Source organism: Dipteris shenzhenensis, chromosome 15 (assembly GCF_047967505.1).
Source record: "Dipteris shenzhenensis isolate YYH24624 ecotype China chromosome 15, Dip_SZ_1.0, whole genome shotgun sequence".
NCBI classification, from domain to species: Eukaryota; Viridiplantae; Streptophyta; class Polypodiopsida; order Gleicheniales; family Dipteridaceae; genus Dipteris; species Dipteris shenzhenensis.
The window spans coordinates 43,163,704-43,179,484 of NC_141610.1; the positions used below are offsets into that span (position 1 = coordinate 43,163,704).

At 43.5% G+C, this 15,781-nt stretch overlaps 1 protein-coding gene across 1 annotated transcript; it reads left to right on the forward strand.

Moving 5' to 3' along the window:
* Positions 1 to 12,555: 12,555 nt before the first annotated feature.
* On the forward strand, positions 12,556 to 14,466 carry LOC147893845 (uncharacterized). The gene is made up of 2 exons (XM_087386375.1): positions 12,556 to 12,733; positions 13,745 to 14,466. The coding sequence occupies exons 1-2, from the start codon at positions 12,556 to 12,558 to the stop codon at positions 14,314 to 14,316; spliced, it is 750 nt and encodes a 249-aa protein (XP_087242501.1). The 3' UTR covers positions 14,317 to 14,466.
* The last annotated feature ends 1,315 nt before the right edge of the window (positions 14,467 to 15,781 follow it).

Genomic DNA, 15,781 nt, shown 5'->3' on the forward strand with positions numbered 1-15,781 from the left:
ATGGTAAAGGCATGTGTAGCATCATAGACTGCACACCTCACACCATTAAAAGGAACTTGAAAGCCACATGTGGCAATGGCTGAAACAAAAATGAGGTTCTTACGAATGCTTGGAACATAAAGCACATGCTCTAGAGTGACAATACCTAAGAGCAACTTGCCCAATACCTTTTGCGGTATAATGTATTATTGGAACATGTGACACTACCCCCCTGAGATGTAAGCTCCAATGAGCTGAATAACTTCCTGCAGGAAGTGATGTGCTTGCTAGCACCACTATCAAAGAACTAGGCATCACGAACATCTGAAACTGCCATACAAGCATCATGAACATTAGGATTATATTGACATGTAACCAAGAAAGCTCAATGCTGGTCTTATGCAAAATTAGTGGACTCAGGTCAATCTTATACACTACAAGAACCAAATACTGCAAGACCAGACTCTTTATTTTTCTTTTCAGATGCTATGCACTTCCTGCATTCAGAAATATCATGCCTAGGTTTCTTGCAATAATTACATCTCTTCTTCTTTTTGTTATCCCCTGAAGAAGAGGCACCATGTGAATGATCAGCATGGGAATGAGAGGGTTTTCCAACTAAAACCTTGCCTTTACCTTTGTGTTTGTGATGGGCAACAAATGCTTGATCACTAGCCATAGAAGCATTTCGATTCACACGACTTTGCTCCTCCTGAATGAGAAATGATTGGCATCACCCCCTGCAACCAACCTCAATGTAGTAGCAAAGCCTTGATATGAATCAAGAAACCCATCAAGGGTATTATAAACAAGCTGAGAATTAGACATAATCTCATCAATGTTGGCTAATTGCTCTTTCAAATCCTTCACATTAGGAGATAGGCATCCATGTTACCACCCTCATCAAGCTTTAAATCTTTCAACTGCTTGTGGAGATAAGGAAACCCTCACCTCATTCCGCACCTGATACAAAGATGCAAGCTGATCCCATGCTTGCTTAGCTGTCTTGCAAGACTATATATCAGGGATAATAACCCGTTTCACTGAAAGAGCAATCAAGGCATGGGCTTTTGCATCACGACCATCCCACTGAATTTTCTCCTGTGAAGGAGGCAAAGCACCTAGAGCAGGAGGTGTAGGTGTCCTAGCAGTAGCACTAGAACCATCACCTGAAGAAGCAGTGGATGTAGGTGTAGCACCAGAAGTAATAGTGCATGTAGGTCTGGCCTCAGAACCTAAAACAATATGCCATAGATTCTTGGCAACCAAAACATGTCCCATGATGTATGACCACATGGGATAATTGGTGCCATCAAGCTTGTCATCATCCCCAATCATCCCAAACAAATCATCTTTACCACTAGACATGGTGCTGAAATACAAGAAAAATGCACCAACTAGCAAAGCAAATGAGAGAAAGGCAACCTCTCATAATCAAGTAACAAAAATCTACCCAAGCTTCAAAGCTTATGCCTGCAAGATGTGAGGACATAATGAAAGCTGAGAGGGACAGAGGGAGCTTGAGAGACACAAGTTTTGGTGGGTGTTGAACACCCTGATCTTCTATTTCATCCATATATATATGTGTTTGAGTATTGTACATAACCAAGGTTAAGGTACAGTGGCCTTTAACCCCCACAACCTCCCACTTAAAGGCCAATATGCTTTTAAGGGAGAAAAACCAATGCGCATTCAATCCAATGCCCAACAATACACGAAAATACTCAAACCGTTGACTAGGTAGGCTCTTTGTCAGCATATCTACAGGGTTATCATTTGTATGAACCTTGACAATTTCTATGCACTTGTTCTCAAGTACCTCCCTCATAAAATTGTACCTGACCTCAATGTATTTGGTCTTTGCATGAAAGACCGAATTCCGTGCTAGCTGAATAGCACTCATGGAATCACTATGCAATGTCGGTACACCTGTATAAATCCCCAAATCTCTCACTAACCAATCAAGCCATATAGCCTCCTTGTGCTGCTGTTAGATATGCTCAATGCCCCACCCTCCTGGTAACAACCAGCGGTCCAAGATGCTCAAGTTGTAAGGCCCCCATATGAGGAGAAGCCATGTGTGAGCCCGGGACACTGGAAGGATCCTGACTTGCATGTTAAATGAGGTCTATCAATGAGACTATTGATGGTAGAAAGGTGATTGTGTGGGAGTCCTTTATTCTTGTTGCGGCCTGGGGGCCAACTGGCCCCCAGTTGGGGGGTCCCAAGGGGGCCAGCAGCCCCCTTGGTGGGGGTTTGAGGGCTCCCGCCCTCGAGGCGATGGTATAGGGAATATTCCTTGATTATTCCCTGAAAAATCCACTGGACTAGTCAGTTCCACCGACTAACTTGACTAGTCGGCTTCATCGACTAGGTTGACTGGTCGATTCCACCAACTACGTTGATCTAACTACCATCCTCATAGCATGTAGGAATGCAGATGCTCTGTGTGCCCTAGTTAGAAGTACTACTAATAGTGTTTTAACCTTGATTCAGCATACATCTAAGGCAACTGTGGCCTGGAACATATTGAAGAGTCAGTATGAGACGCGGAACAAGGATCCAGAACTTGGAGAATTGGCTCGTAGCAGCTGATAAGTTTAATGAAGGAGAGATAGTAGAGGCATTCATAACCCGAATCAAAAATCTGCATGACCAGATGGGATGGTGCTGGGATACAAAAGACTAGCGAAGAGCTAGCTTGGCGGTGTCGTTGGATATGTCCACCAAGGTTTGACGAACAAGTAACAACGCTTAACACTCAGTTGAGACCCCAACCATTGTCATTTGAGGAGTTCTGTGCTTTACTTATGGAGGAGGAATTGAGACTTAAAGCTCAAGATGGAGGCGGTAATGGGGATGCTGCGTTCTCTGCCACTGTGAAAGGCAAAGGTGGTTCTTCCACCAAAGGTGAGTCCTCTACTAGTGGTGACAAAAAGAAGAAGGGTGGCAAGAAGAAGTTTCTGGGAGAATGCTTCTACTGCAAGAAGAAGGGCCATGTGATTACAGATTACTGAGCCAAGAAAGCAGATGAAAAGAATAGTACCTTGAAGAAGATAGATAAGGGGAAAGAGATAGCTAACACAGCAGAAGTAGAGTTAGATCTATTTCTGGCCATTGAGGAAGAGTGTTCCTCAGTTCAAGAAGCGTCAACCACTAATTCATGGGTGTTGGATAGTGGTGACTTCTGTCACATGACTTGCAAGAAGGGTCTATATTGTTCCATGCAGCCTCTACAGAAACCCATCACCATGACGGTTGGAAATAACACAAACTGCCCTATTGAGGGTGCATGTACACTTTCATTTGTTTTTGTAAATGGAGATGTTAAGAAACTATCTAATGTGATGTATGTTCCACAAATCAAGAGAAATTTGCTATCAGTTGCTTCCATAACTGACCTTAACCATGAGGTGAGGTTCAACAAGACAGAAGCAAAAATTCTAGATAGTGTTGGCAATCTTGTTGGCACAGGAGTAAGGAGGAACAACTTGTATGAGCTAAGTGCTCTTACAGCCACCACTGGAGTGGGCACAAGCAGAGTTTAGCACGAAAGATTCGGCCACATCGGATTTGCACTATTGGAGATGCAGAAGCAAGGTATGGTTGCACACTTACCTGCAGTAGCAGAAATCAAAGAACCGTGTGAAGCTTGCATGATGGGCAAGCAACAGAGAAAGGCATTCCCACAAGAAAGCAAGACTAGAGCAAATGCTCCTCTAGAGTTGGTGCATGATGACTTGTGTAGTAAGATGCCTACACAGGCCTTGGGGGGATCTTCATATTTTTTATTGATTGTTGACGACTATAGTAGGAAGATGTGGGTGTACTTTCTTGTCAAAAGGCTCAAGCTTTTGGTAAATTGAAAGAATGGATATAGCTTGTTGAAAATGAAATAGGGAGAAAAGTGAAGAAAATCAGATCGGATGGTGGCGGTGAGTTTGTTTCTACAGAGTTTGGAGATTTTTGCAAGAGCAAAGGGATCAAGCGACAAACGATGACACCACATATGCCTCAACAAAATTCAGTTGTTGAACACTAAATGCGAACCACTGTGGAGATGGGGAGGTGTATGTTGAAAGGTGTTGGACTGCCAAACCAGTTTTGGGTTAAGGCTATCAATACTGCGGTTTACATCCTTAATCGTAGCTATACAAAGGTACTTAAAGGTAAAACACCACCTAAGGCTTACAGTGGTAAGAAGCCGTCTGTCGCCCACTTCAGAATGTTTGGGTGTGAATGCTATGCGCATGTCCCAAACAAAGAGAGAAACAAGCTACAACCAAAAAGCACCAAATGTATCTTCATAGGCTATTGTGATGAGAAGAAAGCCTATAAGTTGTATGACCAAGAGGCAAAGAAGATCATAGCGAGCCGTGATGTGGTGTTCAGGGAGCAGATACATGCATTGGAGGCAGAGAAGAGCTCTTCCACTTTATCATCAATCGATGAGGTAATTCGCTATGGACCTGTGCCAAGAGCTATAAGCCTCAGATGCTAACTTGTATGTGTACATGAAAGGTGGAAACTCTGCTATTATTGTTCTATATGTGGATGATCTCCTTATTATAGGTGACCATGAAAACATGATCCAACAGACTAGAAAGGTGTTGATCACAGAGTTTGAGATGACAAACTTAGGCTTAATGCACTACTATTTGGGGATTGAAGTCTGGCAAGAGCCAGGCAAGATCTTCATCTCTCATTAGAAATATGCAAGGGAGACCTTGAAGGCATTTGGTATGTCTGAGTGCAAGGAGATAGCTGCACCTATGGAGGTAAATGTGAGGCTGTCTATGGAGGATGCCTCACCATTAGCAGACATCGGGAGGTACAAGAAGTTGGTCGGTAGTCTCATCTATCTATGCAACACCAGACTGAACATCAGTTTTGCTATTGGCATTTTGAACGGGTTCTCCAATAAGCCCCGGGAGAATCATTGGAGTGCAAGGATGCGGGTGCTCAGGTATGTGAAGGGCACTCTTGATTATGAGCCTCTGAGCATGTTGAGTCTCAAGCCATGAGAGTGCTTGGATCGACCTCTGAACACGCTCACACTTTAGCCTCTGAGTTACATAGGGTGCACAGTTTGATGAGCGTCATTGTCATGTTCTGTTCTTGGTTCCATTCCAATAGTCCCTCACCTTAGACCATCATTGTCATGTTCTATTCTTGGTTTCATTCTAGTAGTATCTCACTTTGCCTTCATGGGGGGGTGTTGGAATATGAAGCCAAAGTGAGTCTAAAATGAGTCTTCTAGGTGTGTTTTATAGTCTAGTGAGTCCTAGACATGCCACGTGTCATATTGGGAGTTATCCCATATACACTATGGCTTTCTAGAGTCTAGTTTCACACTATATAGTGTTGTACTTAGGTGCGACAATCAAAGTTGCATGGCCATTGCTAAAAATCCAGTGTTTCATGTGCACACAAAACATATAGAGATTCAATATCACTATGTGCATGATTTGATCGAGGACCAGGATAGTGGAATTGGTCTACTGTCTAATAGAGCAAAGTGGAGCAGATATCTTCACCAAGGCACTTGGGAAGAATCAGCTTCAGGGTCATCTTCAGAGACTCGGTATTGGGCCGAGAAGGTAGTTCACCTATGGGTGGACATTGAGGGGGGGTGTTAGATATGCTCAATGCCCCACCCTCCTGGTAACCACCAATGGTCGAAGGTGCTCAAGTTGTAAGGCCCCCATATGAGGAGAAGCTATGTGTGAACCCCGGACACTAGATGGATCCTGACTTGCATGTCAGATGAGGTCTATCAATGAGGCCGTTGATGGTAGAAAGGTGATTGTGTGGGAGCCCCTTATTCTTGCTGGGGCTTGGGGGCCAGATTCGGGACACTAGATGGATCCTGACTTGCATGTCAGATGAGGTCTATCAATGAGATCGTTGATGGTAGAAAGGTGATTATATGGGAGCCCCTTATTTTTGCTAGGGCTTGGGGGCCCCAACTGGCCCCTAGTTGAAGGGAATATTCTCTAAATATTCCATGGATGACTAGTTGGTTCCACTGACTAGGTTAACTGGTCGGCTTTGCCGACTAGGTTGACTGGTTGGTTCCACCAACTACATTGATTCGACTATCACCCTCATAGCTATAAAGAAGCGACCTTCCCAGTCCATTGCACCAGATCAGATCTTTTAGCAGAGATCTTCCAGCTAGTAGCTGTTCACCTAGTATCTGTCTAGATTGCCATCTAAGCTCCATTGTAGGAGCGGATAGGTGGATGGAGCCATCATCTGTACTACATCAGTATTGAAGGAAATTTTTGTTCATCTCCAGTTTGCTGTGTACCCTCTATTCTTTGTTCAGTTTTTGTTCCGTTGCGTCGTGTAGTTTAACACTTGAAACCCTCTGTGGGTGCAACATACTCGGCCTCTGTGGTAGACAAAGCAATGCACTTCTGTGCACGAGACATCCACGACACTGCACCACCTGTAAAGGTGAACACATAACTAGAAGTGGATCTCCTACTATCCACATGCCCTGCATAGTCGGAATCTGTTACCCAAATACATGCATCTCTCCTCTACCAAAGTAGATATACACCTCCTTAGTACCCTTAATGTACCTCATGATGCACTTAACTACCTCCCAATGCCTCTTTCCTAGATTAGCCATATATTGGCTAACAGCTCCCACTGCAAATGCAATGTCCGGTCTAGTAGCTATCATAGCATACATAAGACTTCCAACCGTTGATGCATAATGAACCTTGGCCATCATGGCCCTCTCCTCATCTGATTTGGGACTATCTACCTAACTCAGTTTCACATATGGAGGAAATGGATTACTTACTGCCTTCCCCCCTCCATATTGCAACACTTTTGTAACATACTCCTTCTGTGAAAGCCAAAGGAGTTTCCTACTCCAATCATGCATGATGCGCATACCAAGAATATGACCTGTAGGTCCCAAATCCTTCATGTCAAAGGCCTTATGCAACTTGTCCTTCAATGCATCAAGCTCATAAGTGTTCTTGCTAGCCAATAGCATATCATCCACATAAAGTGCCAATAGTATCAGGCTATTATCCTTAGCCCTTGTAGTGTAGAGGCAGTGATCAATCTCACTTCTTCTAAAACCTTGGGACCGAATGAAAGCATCAAACTTGTGATACAATTCTCTAGGCGCTTGCTTAAGGCCATAGAGACACTTTTTCAGCTTGCAAACCAAATGCTCTTTGCCCTTTTCTTCAAAGCCTTCTGGCTGTACCATGTAAATTTCCTCATGCAAATCCCCATGCAAGAAAACTGTCTTGACATCCATTTGCATAAGCTCCATATTCTTTGTTGCCACAAGTCCAAGTACACATCTAAGTGTGGTCATCTTCACAACAACTAGAGAGAATATCTCATCAAAGTCCACACCCTTCTCTTGCTTGAACCCTTTAGCAAACAAACGAGCCTTGTACTTAGGCACATCATTACCTGTGACGTTCATCTTGTAGACCCATTTACATTGCAATGCTTTCTTTCCATGTGGCAAAGAAACCAAGTCCCAAGTCTTATTCTTTATGAGTGAACTCATCTCTGATTGCATAGCATACTCCCACTTGCACTAATCCTTGCCCATCATAGACTCTCTGTAGCAAGAAGGTTCCCTGCAATCAGTAAGCATCACATAGTCTACCCCTGGAACAAATCTCTCAGGCAGTCTAGACACTCTAGATGTTCTTCTCAAGGGCATTTTAGCTTGATGTCCCACTTGCATATCAGCCACATTTGGCTCATCATTGCCACCAATAGATGATCCATCATCTGCCCTTGATTGTGTACTTGTGGGAGTACTTGGTGGTACCATTTCTTGCACATTCGGTGCATGGACAGCTTGCTGTCTATCAACATATGCAGGTGGATTTACATCCTGGAAAGTGGTTCTCCTCATTTTCGCATCCCTCATGGGTGTCTTATGCATCTTCTTCTCATTGAAGACACATCATGGCTTTGGATGATTTTCTTTGCTTCTGGATCTTAGAGACGATAGCCCATCTCTCCACTTTCACCATAACCCAGAAAGATGCATTTCCTAGACTTAGGATCTAGCTTCTTCTGAAGCTCTTTTGGCACATGTGCATATGCCTCACACCCAAATATACTCTAATGAGAGTAAGAGGGCTTCTTGCCACTCCATGCCTCTTTAGGATTACCACCATCCAAACTCCTGCTAGGTGATCTATTGATCACATGCACTGCAGTCTTCATTGCCTTAGCCCAAAAACCACCAGAAAGACTTGCATTGGAAAGCATACATTGCAAGCTTTCCTGAATGGTGCGGTTCATCTGTTCTGCAACTGGATTCTTCTCTGGAGTACGAGGGGATGTGAGCTCCCTCTTAATCCCACATGTATCACAGAAATGCTGAAAGTCATGAGAGACATATGCTCCACCATTATCAGTCCGTAGGCATTTAAGTGTTCTACCTGATTGATTTTCAGCCAAAGCCAACCGTTTTTGAAATACCTAGAACACATCGCTCCTCCGAGCTATAGCATAAGCCCACACTTTCGTAGTTGCATCATCAATGAATATCACATAGTATTCAGCCACGCCTAATGATCGTGTAGGCATGGGACCACATACGTCTGAATGCACCAAATCAAGCCTTTCAAGCTCTTTCTTTCCCCTTCTTTTATGGGCTGATTTAGTCTACTTCCCATAGAGACAGTGCTCACAAAATTCAAAATAAAAAAAACTCAAATGCGGTATGTAACCCAAATGGCAAAAGAGTTTCATTCCATTCTGGCTCATGTGCCCCAATCTGCAATGCCACAAAGAAGTACTTGGCTTCTCCATTATTGCAACAACATGATCAGACACCCCTGATACATGTAAGGGATACAAAGTCCCACACTTGGCACCCCTTGCCAAAACCATAGAGCCCTTTTGAATTTTCCAACTCTGAAAGCCAAAAGTGGTCTGAAAACCAACATCATCTAGCTGACCCGCTGAAATAAGACTCTTGGTCAACTTAGGCATATGTCTCACATTGTTTGAAAACTTTATGTCACCTGCTCCCACTGTCACATGTATAGTTATTTCCAAGATGCACACAACCTGTCTTTCCATTGTCATAAGTGGAGAACCATTCCCTAGGGGAGTAACATGGAATGAAGCACCAGAATCCAAAATCCAATCCTGGGAATATGCATCATCTGAAGTGGTGAGCAAGTCTGTAGGTAGACTAGACATGAAGAGAATGTCATTGTGACTATCATTAGTGACTGCATTAATATCCTCGATCTTCATTTTTCCTTTGTCCTCCCTTGGACTCTCTTTCTTCTTATTTGCACCCCAATTTGCATTCTTTTTCTTATCCTTTTGCTCTCTTTTCAGCTTGTAGCAATCCTTTTTCACACTAATCATGCACTACTACCGTGCTATCCTAAAATTTGTTGCATAGTGCTATTCTAAAATAGTTCCCTTTAGACTGTTTCTTCGTGCTAGTTTCGGTTGAAGCCCTTGCCATCTGTTCACCTTGGATTTGACTCTGTTTAGGACCAAGTCCCATCTGTTTCCCCCACTGATTTAAATTTTACACCCATATGCATGCATGAGGTACACCACTCAAATCCCATAGAGATTCCCAGAAGTTTGAAAACCTCTCCTCTTATGATCTTCTTACATCCCTTGTTATAGAAAAAAGGGGGGTGCCAAAAATCTATGTCTTATCATGATTAACTTTGGATCTCGAGGCTATACAAAAAGTATTTAGACACTCCAAGGTAACTCTTACTGACTCTTCATCGTTGTGTTATTCTTGGGTCTAAAAGCCCTTTTGCTTTGGAGTCTTGCTAGAGCATCATGAGATAGGTCCCTACTGTTTCCCAGAAGGCTTGATAGAACTCTATAGGAAACCCATCTTCTCCTGGTGTCTTCCACTTCCCCATTTGATCAACTACTTTCAGTTCCTCTAAGCTGAGGTCTCTGTCTAGATAGATGCTATCAAATGTGGAGACTTTTCTTTCTCTTACTTTAGAGCATTTCCCTCGAGCTATAGCCTTTTTTGTTGTGATGATCTCCTCTTCTCTTAGAAGCTGATTAAAATGTTCTGAGATTACCTCAAGGCAACTGGGTCTTGGGTAAGTCTGTTTCCAACCTGAAGAGACTCTAGGGCTTCTTTAGCGTGCTTTTTCTTCAAGCTTTTGAACATATCCTCATTGACCTTATCTTCTCTTCCCGCCCACCAATCTTGAGTGTATATCTTGGCCTAGTTGGCAACAATTTTTGCTTTTACTATGAGTTTCAGCTCTGACAGTCCTCAATTGTCTTTGTCCCTATTTAGTGTTGTCCCTTTCAAGGAGAGCCAGTTGATCCTCAAGCTTTTGGGTTCTAAGAGACCTTGCTTTGTCTGCTCTGCGTTTGACTGCTTTTAAGAATATTTTTGTCCTATCTATTGCTCTAATCCATTTATCTATTGCGGAATTTGTTCCCCCAAAAGCATTGTTCCAGATTTTAGCAATCTTAATCCTAACATAAGGGAGTTGAAAAAAGAAAGGATTAGCCTTAAACCAAGAGCGGCCAATGGCCCTCTCTTCCTTTTCCAGGACTATGGAGATGGGTTTGTGGTCCAAGAAGGGGAGAGTTGCCAGTGCTCTACTCTTAACACAAAGCATCTCATCAATGATTCTCTTAGAGCAATAAGCTCTATCCAATCGCCCTTTTCTATGAAGGTGACCTACTTGATTATTTGTCCAAGTAAAGGCAGTTTCTTTTGATATGTCCACCAGCTCTGCCCTTTCTTTGAGGTGAGTTCAATTGAATTCATGACCTTTTATCACACTTCCTATCCCTTCCCATCTGTCCATTCTACTCTCGACCCACCCTTACGAAAACTATGGACTGATAGACCTCCATATAGGTAGCAAAAATCATTGGTTGCAAACCAATGAAACACTTAAACATTTGCAACCAATGAAACACTTAAACATGTCTGAGACAAGAAATCTTTAAGAACCTAGAACCTCCATTAGGATGGCAACTATGGTGTAAGTGTGTCAAATGAGACGATGCTAAAATATTTTGGTATGTAACTCTATTCCTCAAGTTGTGCTTTGTGTTATCATTGTCCTTAAGACCTTTCATGATCTGAATCGCCATCTTAAATTTGTATTGATTGGTTGAGTATTGGATCTTTTAGGATGTTTGACCTACATCCACCACAAATTCATAAGGCCCACATGGAAAATTCCAGGTGGAAATCTGAATGCATAATAGAAAATATTGTTCCTCATTCAGAAGCTATAAATCCTTTATAAATAGACTACAACACATACAAGGTGGGGTGGATTCAACTTAAATGACAAAAGGATCACAAGAATCTACTCTAAGTGGAATCTACTACACTATGAAGAGTTAGCATTGTGTGAGGAGATGAGATGAGGATTGAAAACATAAAAGAGGCCTAAATTGTATAGTATTGGACTTGAGTGATGAAAATGAATTTTTTTTTCGTTCCCCATGCATCAGAGCAGGAGTTGCATGGGGAACAAAATTGCATCCATGTTTGTGAGGTGGAAAGCATTGTTTTTCATTTCGACATTGATGTTGATGATGAGCTTATCAGTGTTTGGAGTGGAGTTGCATGTAGATGGACTCTATGGGGGATAGAACATGAAGACAGGTTTGAATTACCTAAAATTGCATGGAGGAGGTCCAAGATCACTTTGTTGCTTCCTTGACATTGTGTTGGTGAAAGAAACCAAAATTGAGAACTGCAATCGATATGAAAGCATAGAGATTGCCAGAATAGAGTACCCAAAGAAGTCTTGGAAGTTGCATTGACCACTATGCTTTTGCTAAAGACATTGTAGGGTTCCGGGAGGTGGATATAGGAGCATTGGTGATGGAGAAAATGACCGATCTTGAGGGTAATGGAGAGAGCAAAAGAGCCTTTGTTTCTAGTCAACACATTATACTTGGAGCTTTGAAAGTGAATGTTGGTGAATTTTTGTGCGCCATATTTGCTACAAAGGAATGTCAAGATTGCCTTTCTTGAGGCAGACAAGCAAGTTGTCAAATCGACGTTTCCTACTCTAGTGGTGCGGGTCCATTTGCAATAGGGACCTGGAAAAGAGAGCTACAGATCCAGCTAGTCAATAGGAAACTGGAGATTAAATTTAAAAAATTTTTCATTTATATTGCTAGGTTGGTTCCGATTGCCAGTTTGATTGCCACTCAATAGAAACCGGCTGGTTGCACCTTCTTTTCCCCTGAACATTGATCCATGCCTGTCAACGACTATGGTTAGTGGAATATAAATTTTGACCATCTGATCTAACATTTTCATAATGGAAAAAATGAAATAACTCACTGATTGACTACTTTATGGACAAACAATCTCTCTCAATAGCCACCATGTGCACCCATCATCCCCTCCAATCCAAACTTGACGTGCATCCATTGCCACACATGCCCACCGTGTGCTTCAATTCTGTGGATGCCACTTGCTCCTTCGATGGCTAGGAATTGTTGCTTGCAATGTGTCCCACTGCCCACCATGTCTCTCGCTCTTCAACACCTACTAGCCACATGTCTTGTTGCCTCTCATAGCCGTTGATGACCGATTTGCCCCACATAGAAAAGTTCTGGCACATCCGGATTAGAGACGCATGGTTCTTTTCCTCGACCAACGCCTGGGTCAGGTCCTGGCTCTGCACCTATCGGCGAGACACTAGTTTCACTGCCGAGTTCCTTCTACTAGCTGCCGATTCCCTATTCCTTGTACACATGGCAGGTGAGGTCACGGCGAAAGGACACATGCGGGTGAAGAATGAGCGGAGGCGAATGCGTTAAGAGGGTCAGGAGTCACACGAGTTACATGTAGATTGGAAACACCGCAGGCGGTACGCTTGTCCAGAAGCTTAAAAAAACTCAGGCAGCTACCACACATTATATACACCCCAACTACGCTTTTCGCACATGTCTTTCCATGGCCGTTCGCCAGGTAATTTCTAGCTCGGAATTCAAGGCTTGATTCCTGTCGCGCTCCTTTTGAGCATGATTCCTCCTGCCCCTTCAAGCAGCTTCCGGCGATATTTGTTTTGATGGTAGAAGAACGTTCTCCTACTGCCCACAGCAACCAGCTCATCACCGTACAAGCATCCTCTTCTCCTGTTTCTCAGTCTCCATTACAACTTACAACAGTGCCATCCCCCCCCCCCGCCCCCAGCTTATACCTCGCGCAAACGTCGACTCTGATCCGCTGACACGCATCTACCCAAATTTTAATCCCGTCGTCCTCACAACCAGCACGAAAGAAGAAAGCGATTGGTGGTGATACGTTGATTTTCGATCACTGGGTCGTGCGAGAGTAATTAACTATCGAACTTCATCATGCGATTCAATGGACCTAGAATGAGGTAAGAAGCTTGATCCAGTCCAGCTTACATTATGTTATTCAGCTGGTTTGACTTCCAATAAAACGTATTTAGCTGCTTGATCAAGCCCGTTGTTGAGACATGTTCATACCAAAAAGCTGCATATTAAGCCAAGATGAGATCAAGAACATTACAGGCAATGCCTCTCTAGACTCTGAGGACTCTTCAAGCCGAGGCCCCAAAATTGGCCAAAAAGTTAGACAATTGAGGAGGAGAAAAGGTCTCTGCATCCATGCAACTGATCCGTCAAGGTCTGATGCAAATCATTTCTTCTTCCAGAAAAGATGGTCGCTTTTGCAGATGAGGCCAATACAGTGGAACGACAAGCTCGTGGGCGACTGGATCTAAGCTCGTGGGGGGATGAGAAGCTTCAGCAGGAGCACTGTTCATTTTTACATTGCAAGGCGGCCTGGGAAGGTACGATGAGTTGAATCATGCTCCGTCGCACTATGGCTATGGCGAAAAGCCAACCACCAACAGCGCAGTGTCTCCATTATCAGGCCCACTGCTGAAGCAGACGACGACCAGCAGGCCCAGCATTGTCCTCATCCCCATCATCTCCTCCTCCTCTCCTTCTTCCTCCTTGTTGCATCCCTCAGCCATGGCCGACTCCCCCACCCCCATCCACACCATCGCCATCCTCCTCATCGTCCTCACCATTCTTTTGTTCCCCTGGTTCCTCCCCGAAGATCCCCAATCGTTCCTACCCTCCTTCGAAGAACTCCCCCCGCTCCTCATGCTCGCCCCCGTCGCCCTCCTCCTCGTCGTCCGATTCCTCGCCTCCCACCCCGGCCCTGGCCTCGGCGTCCAAACGGACCCCTCCTCCATCCACCGCGCCAGCGGCTCCTCTGTCGGCCTCGCAGTCGTCCTCGTCATCGTTGTGGGCATGATCTGGTGCCAGTCCGTCATCCAGCAGTCGTGGGGTGTCGAAAGCGAATAGCTATCGCGGATCTGCATATGGGGAACAGTTTTGGTCAAATTTGCGAGGTCGTTTCTCACATCATCTGAAAGCCTGTCCATTATAGAGGAGCAATGTCAGATGAGCATCGTGGGGCGGAGGCTCTTCACGTTAAGAAAGAGGAAATGCAAAGCACTATGAGATCCAGTTCCAATCTGTTTCTCGGATGGATAAAACCAATAAAGCTTATCTGCTTGAATACTCGGAGTATAGAGACCCTCGGTCGAGGTCCTCTTACGTGCCGTTTCACACTACTAAACTCTCCGATTTCTGGATTCATCAATTTCCGGCAAGTTTTCGTGAACCCCAGTCGACTGTCGATACACGCGGAGGATCATGGTTGTACTCTAAAAATTTTTGGCACAAGGTAGATCAATTACACTTATTATAAAAATTTTCGGGAAAAAATCTCGAAGGAGATCGGGATTTTTTGTTAAAGCAAAATTTCAACTTTGGTTCTCAGTGTAGCCTCCCTTGTTCAGCACATATGGTCCTCGCTCCTCTTTGTTAGCACTTTGTTAAGGGCAGAGCTCTACCTACTACAAAGTTTCTATTTTAGAGGCCCTTTGAAAGCGAATCAACTGGAGATATACTCCCCACTTGGGGGCAATGCTCTACACACGTGTGTTCCCCTTGTTTGAATAACTCATAGTAAAAAAAGTTAGACAAATTTCCTTCTGGTGCATTTTGATGAGATATGTGGGGGAAGGGTCACCAGAGGATGGAGTGTTGGGGGCTAGATCACAAGGTGAATAATACAAGAAGGGACACAAAGAAATGCAAGGTGAATTTCATGAGAAAAAATGTCCTCTCTGGTGATAATAAACATCACCTCGCATGCCCTAGCTATGAAAAGAAACTTCTAGCATAGTTGTGACGTAGATCAAACACATTTGGTGCAATCTATTCTAGCTTCCTAAGAGTCCATGTATTATCACAAATGATTCTCCGGCTAAGGGACCTTGCCAATAATTCAAGCCTTGACCGCAGCCAAGGACCCACCCGGATTATGTATTTCTGAAGGTGTATCTAAATCTTTATATCATGAAGAATTTTGATATGCAGGCAGTAGGACCACCTACTTAACATATTGTGTATCTTGGCCCCTCAAGATAATTACACATCTACTTCGTGTGGAGAAGGGAGAAAAATTGGGATGAAAGGGGGAAAAAACAAATATAACAACATTTATCTATGATATCTATTTTGAATATCCATGGCATACATTTAATTTGTGGCTAGTTCATCTTAATGTTATGGAGATGATGTAGACTTACGTGAGAAACGTTGAGTACCATAATGGCTTTATTGATATTCGGCATGTCCTTGTCTATGCTTCTTTAAATGACATAGAGTGTTTAAAAGTCATTACCTACATTTGCATTTCTCACAACGTTTACACTCAAACTAGATATTAATGATTAGGTGTGAACATAGTCGTTTCCCA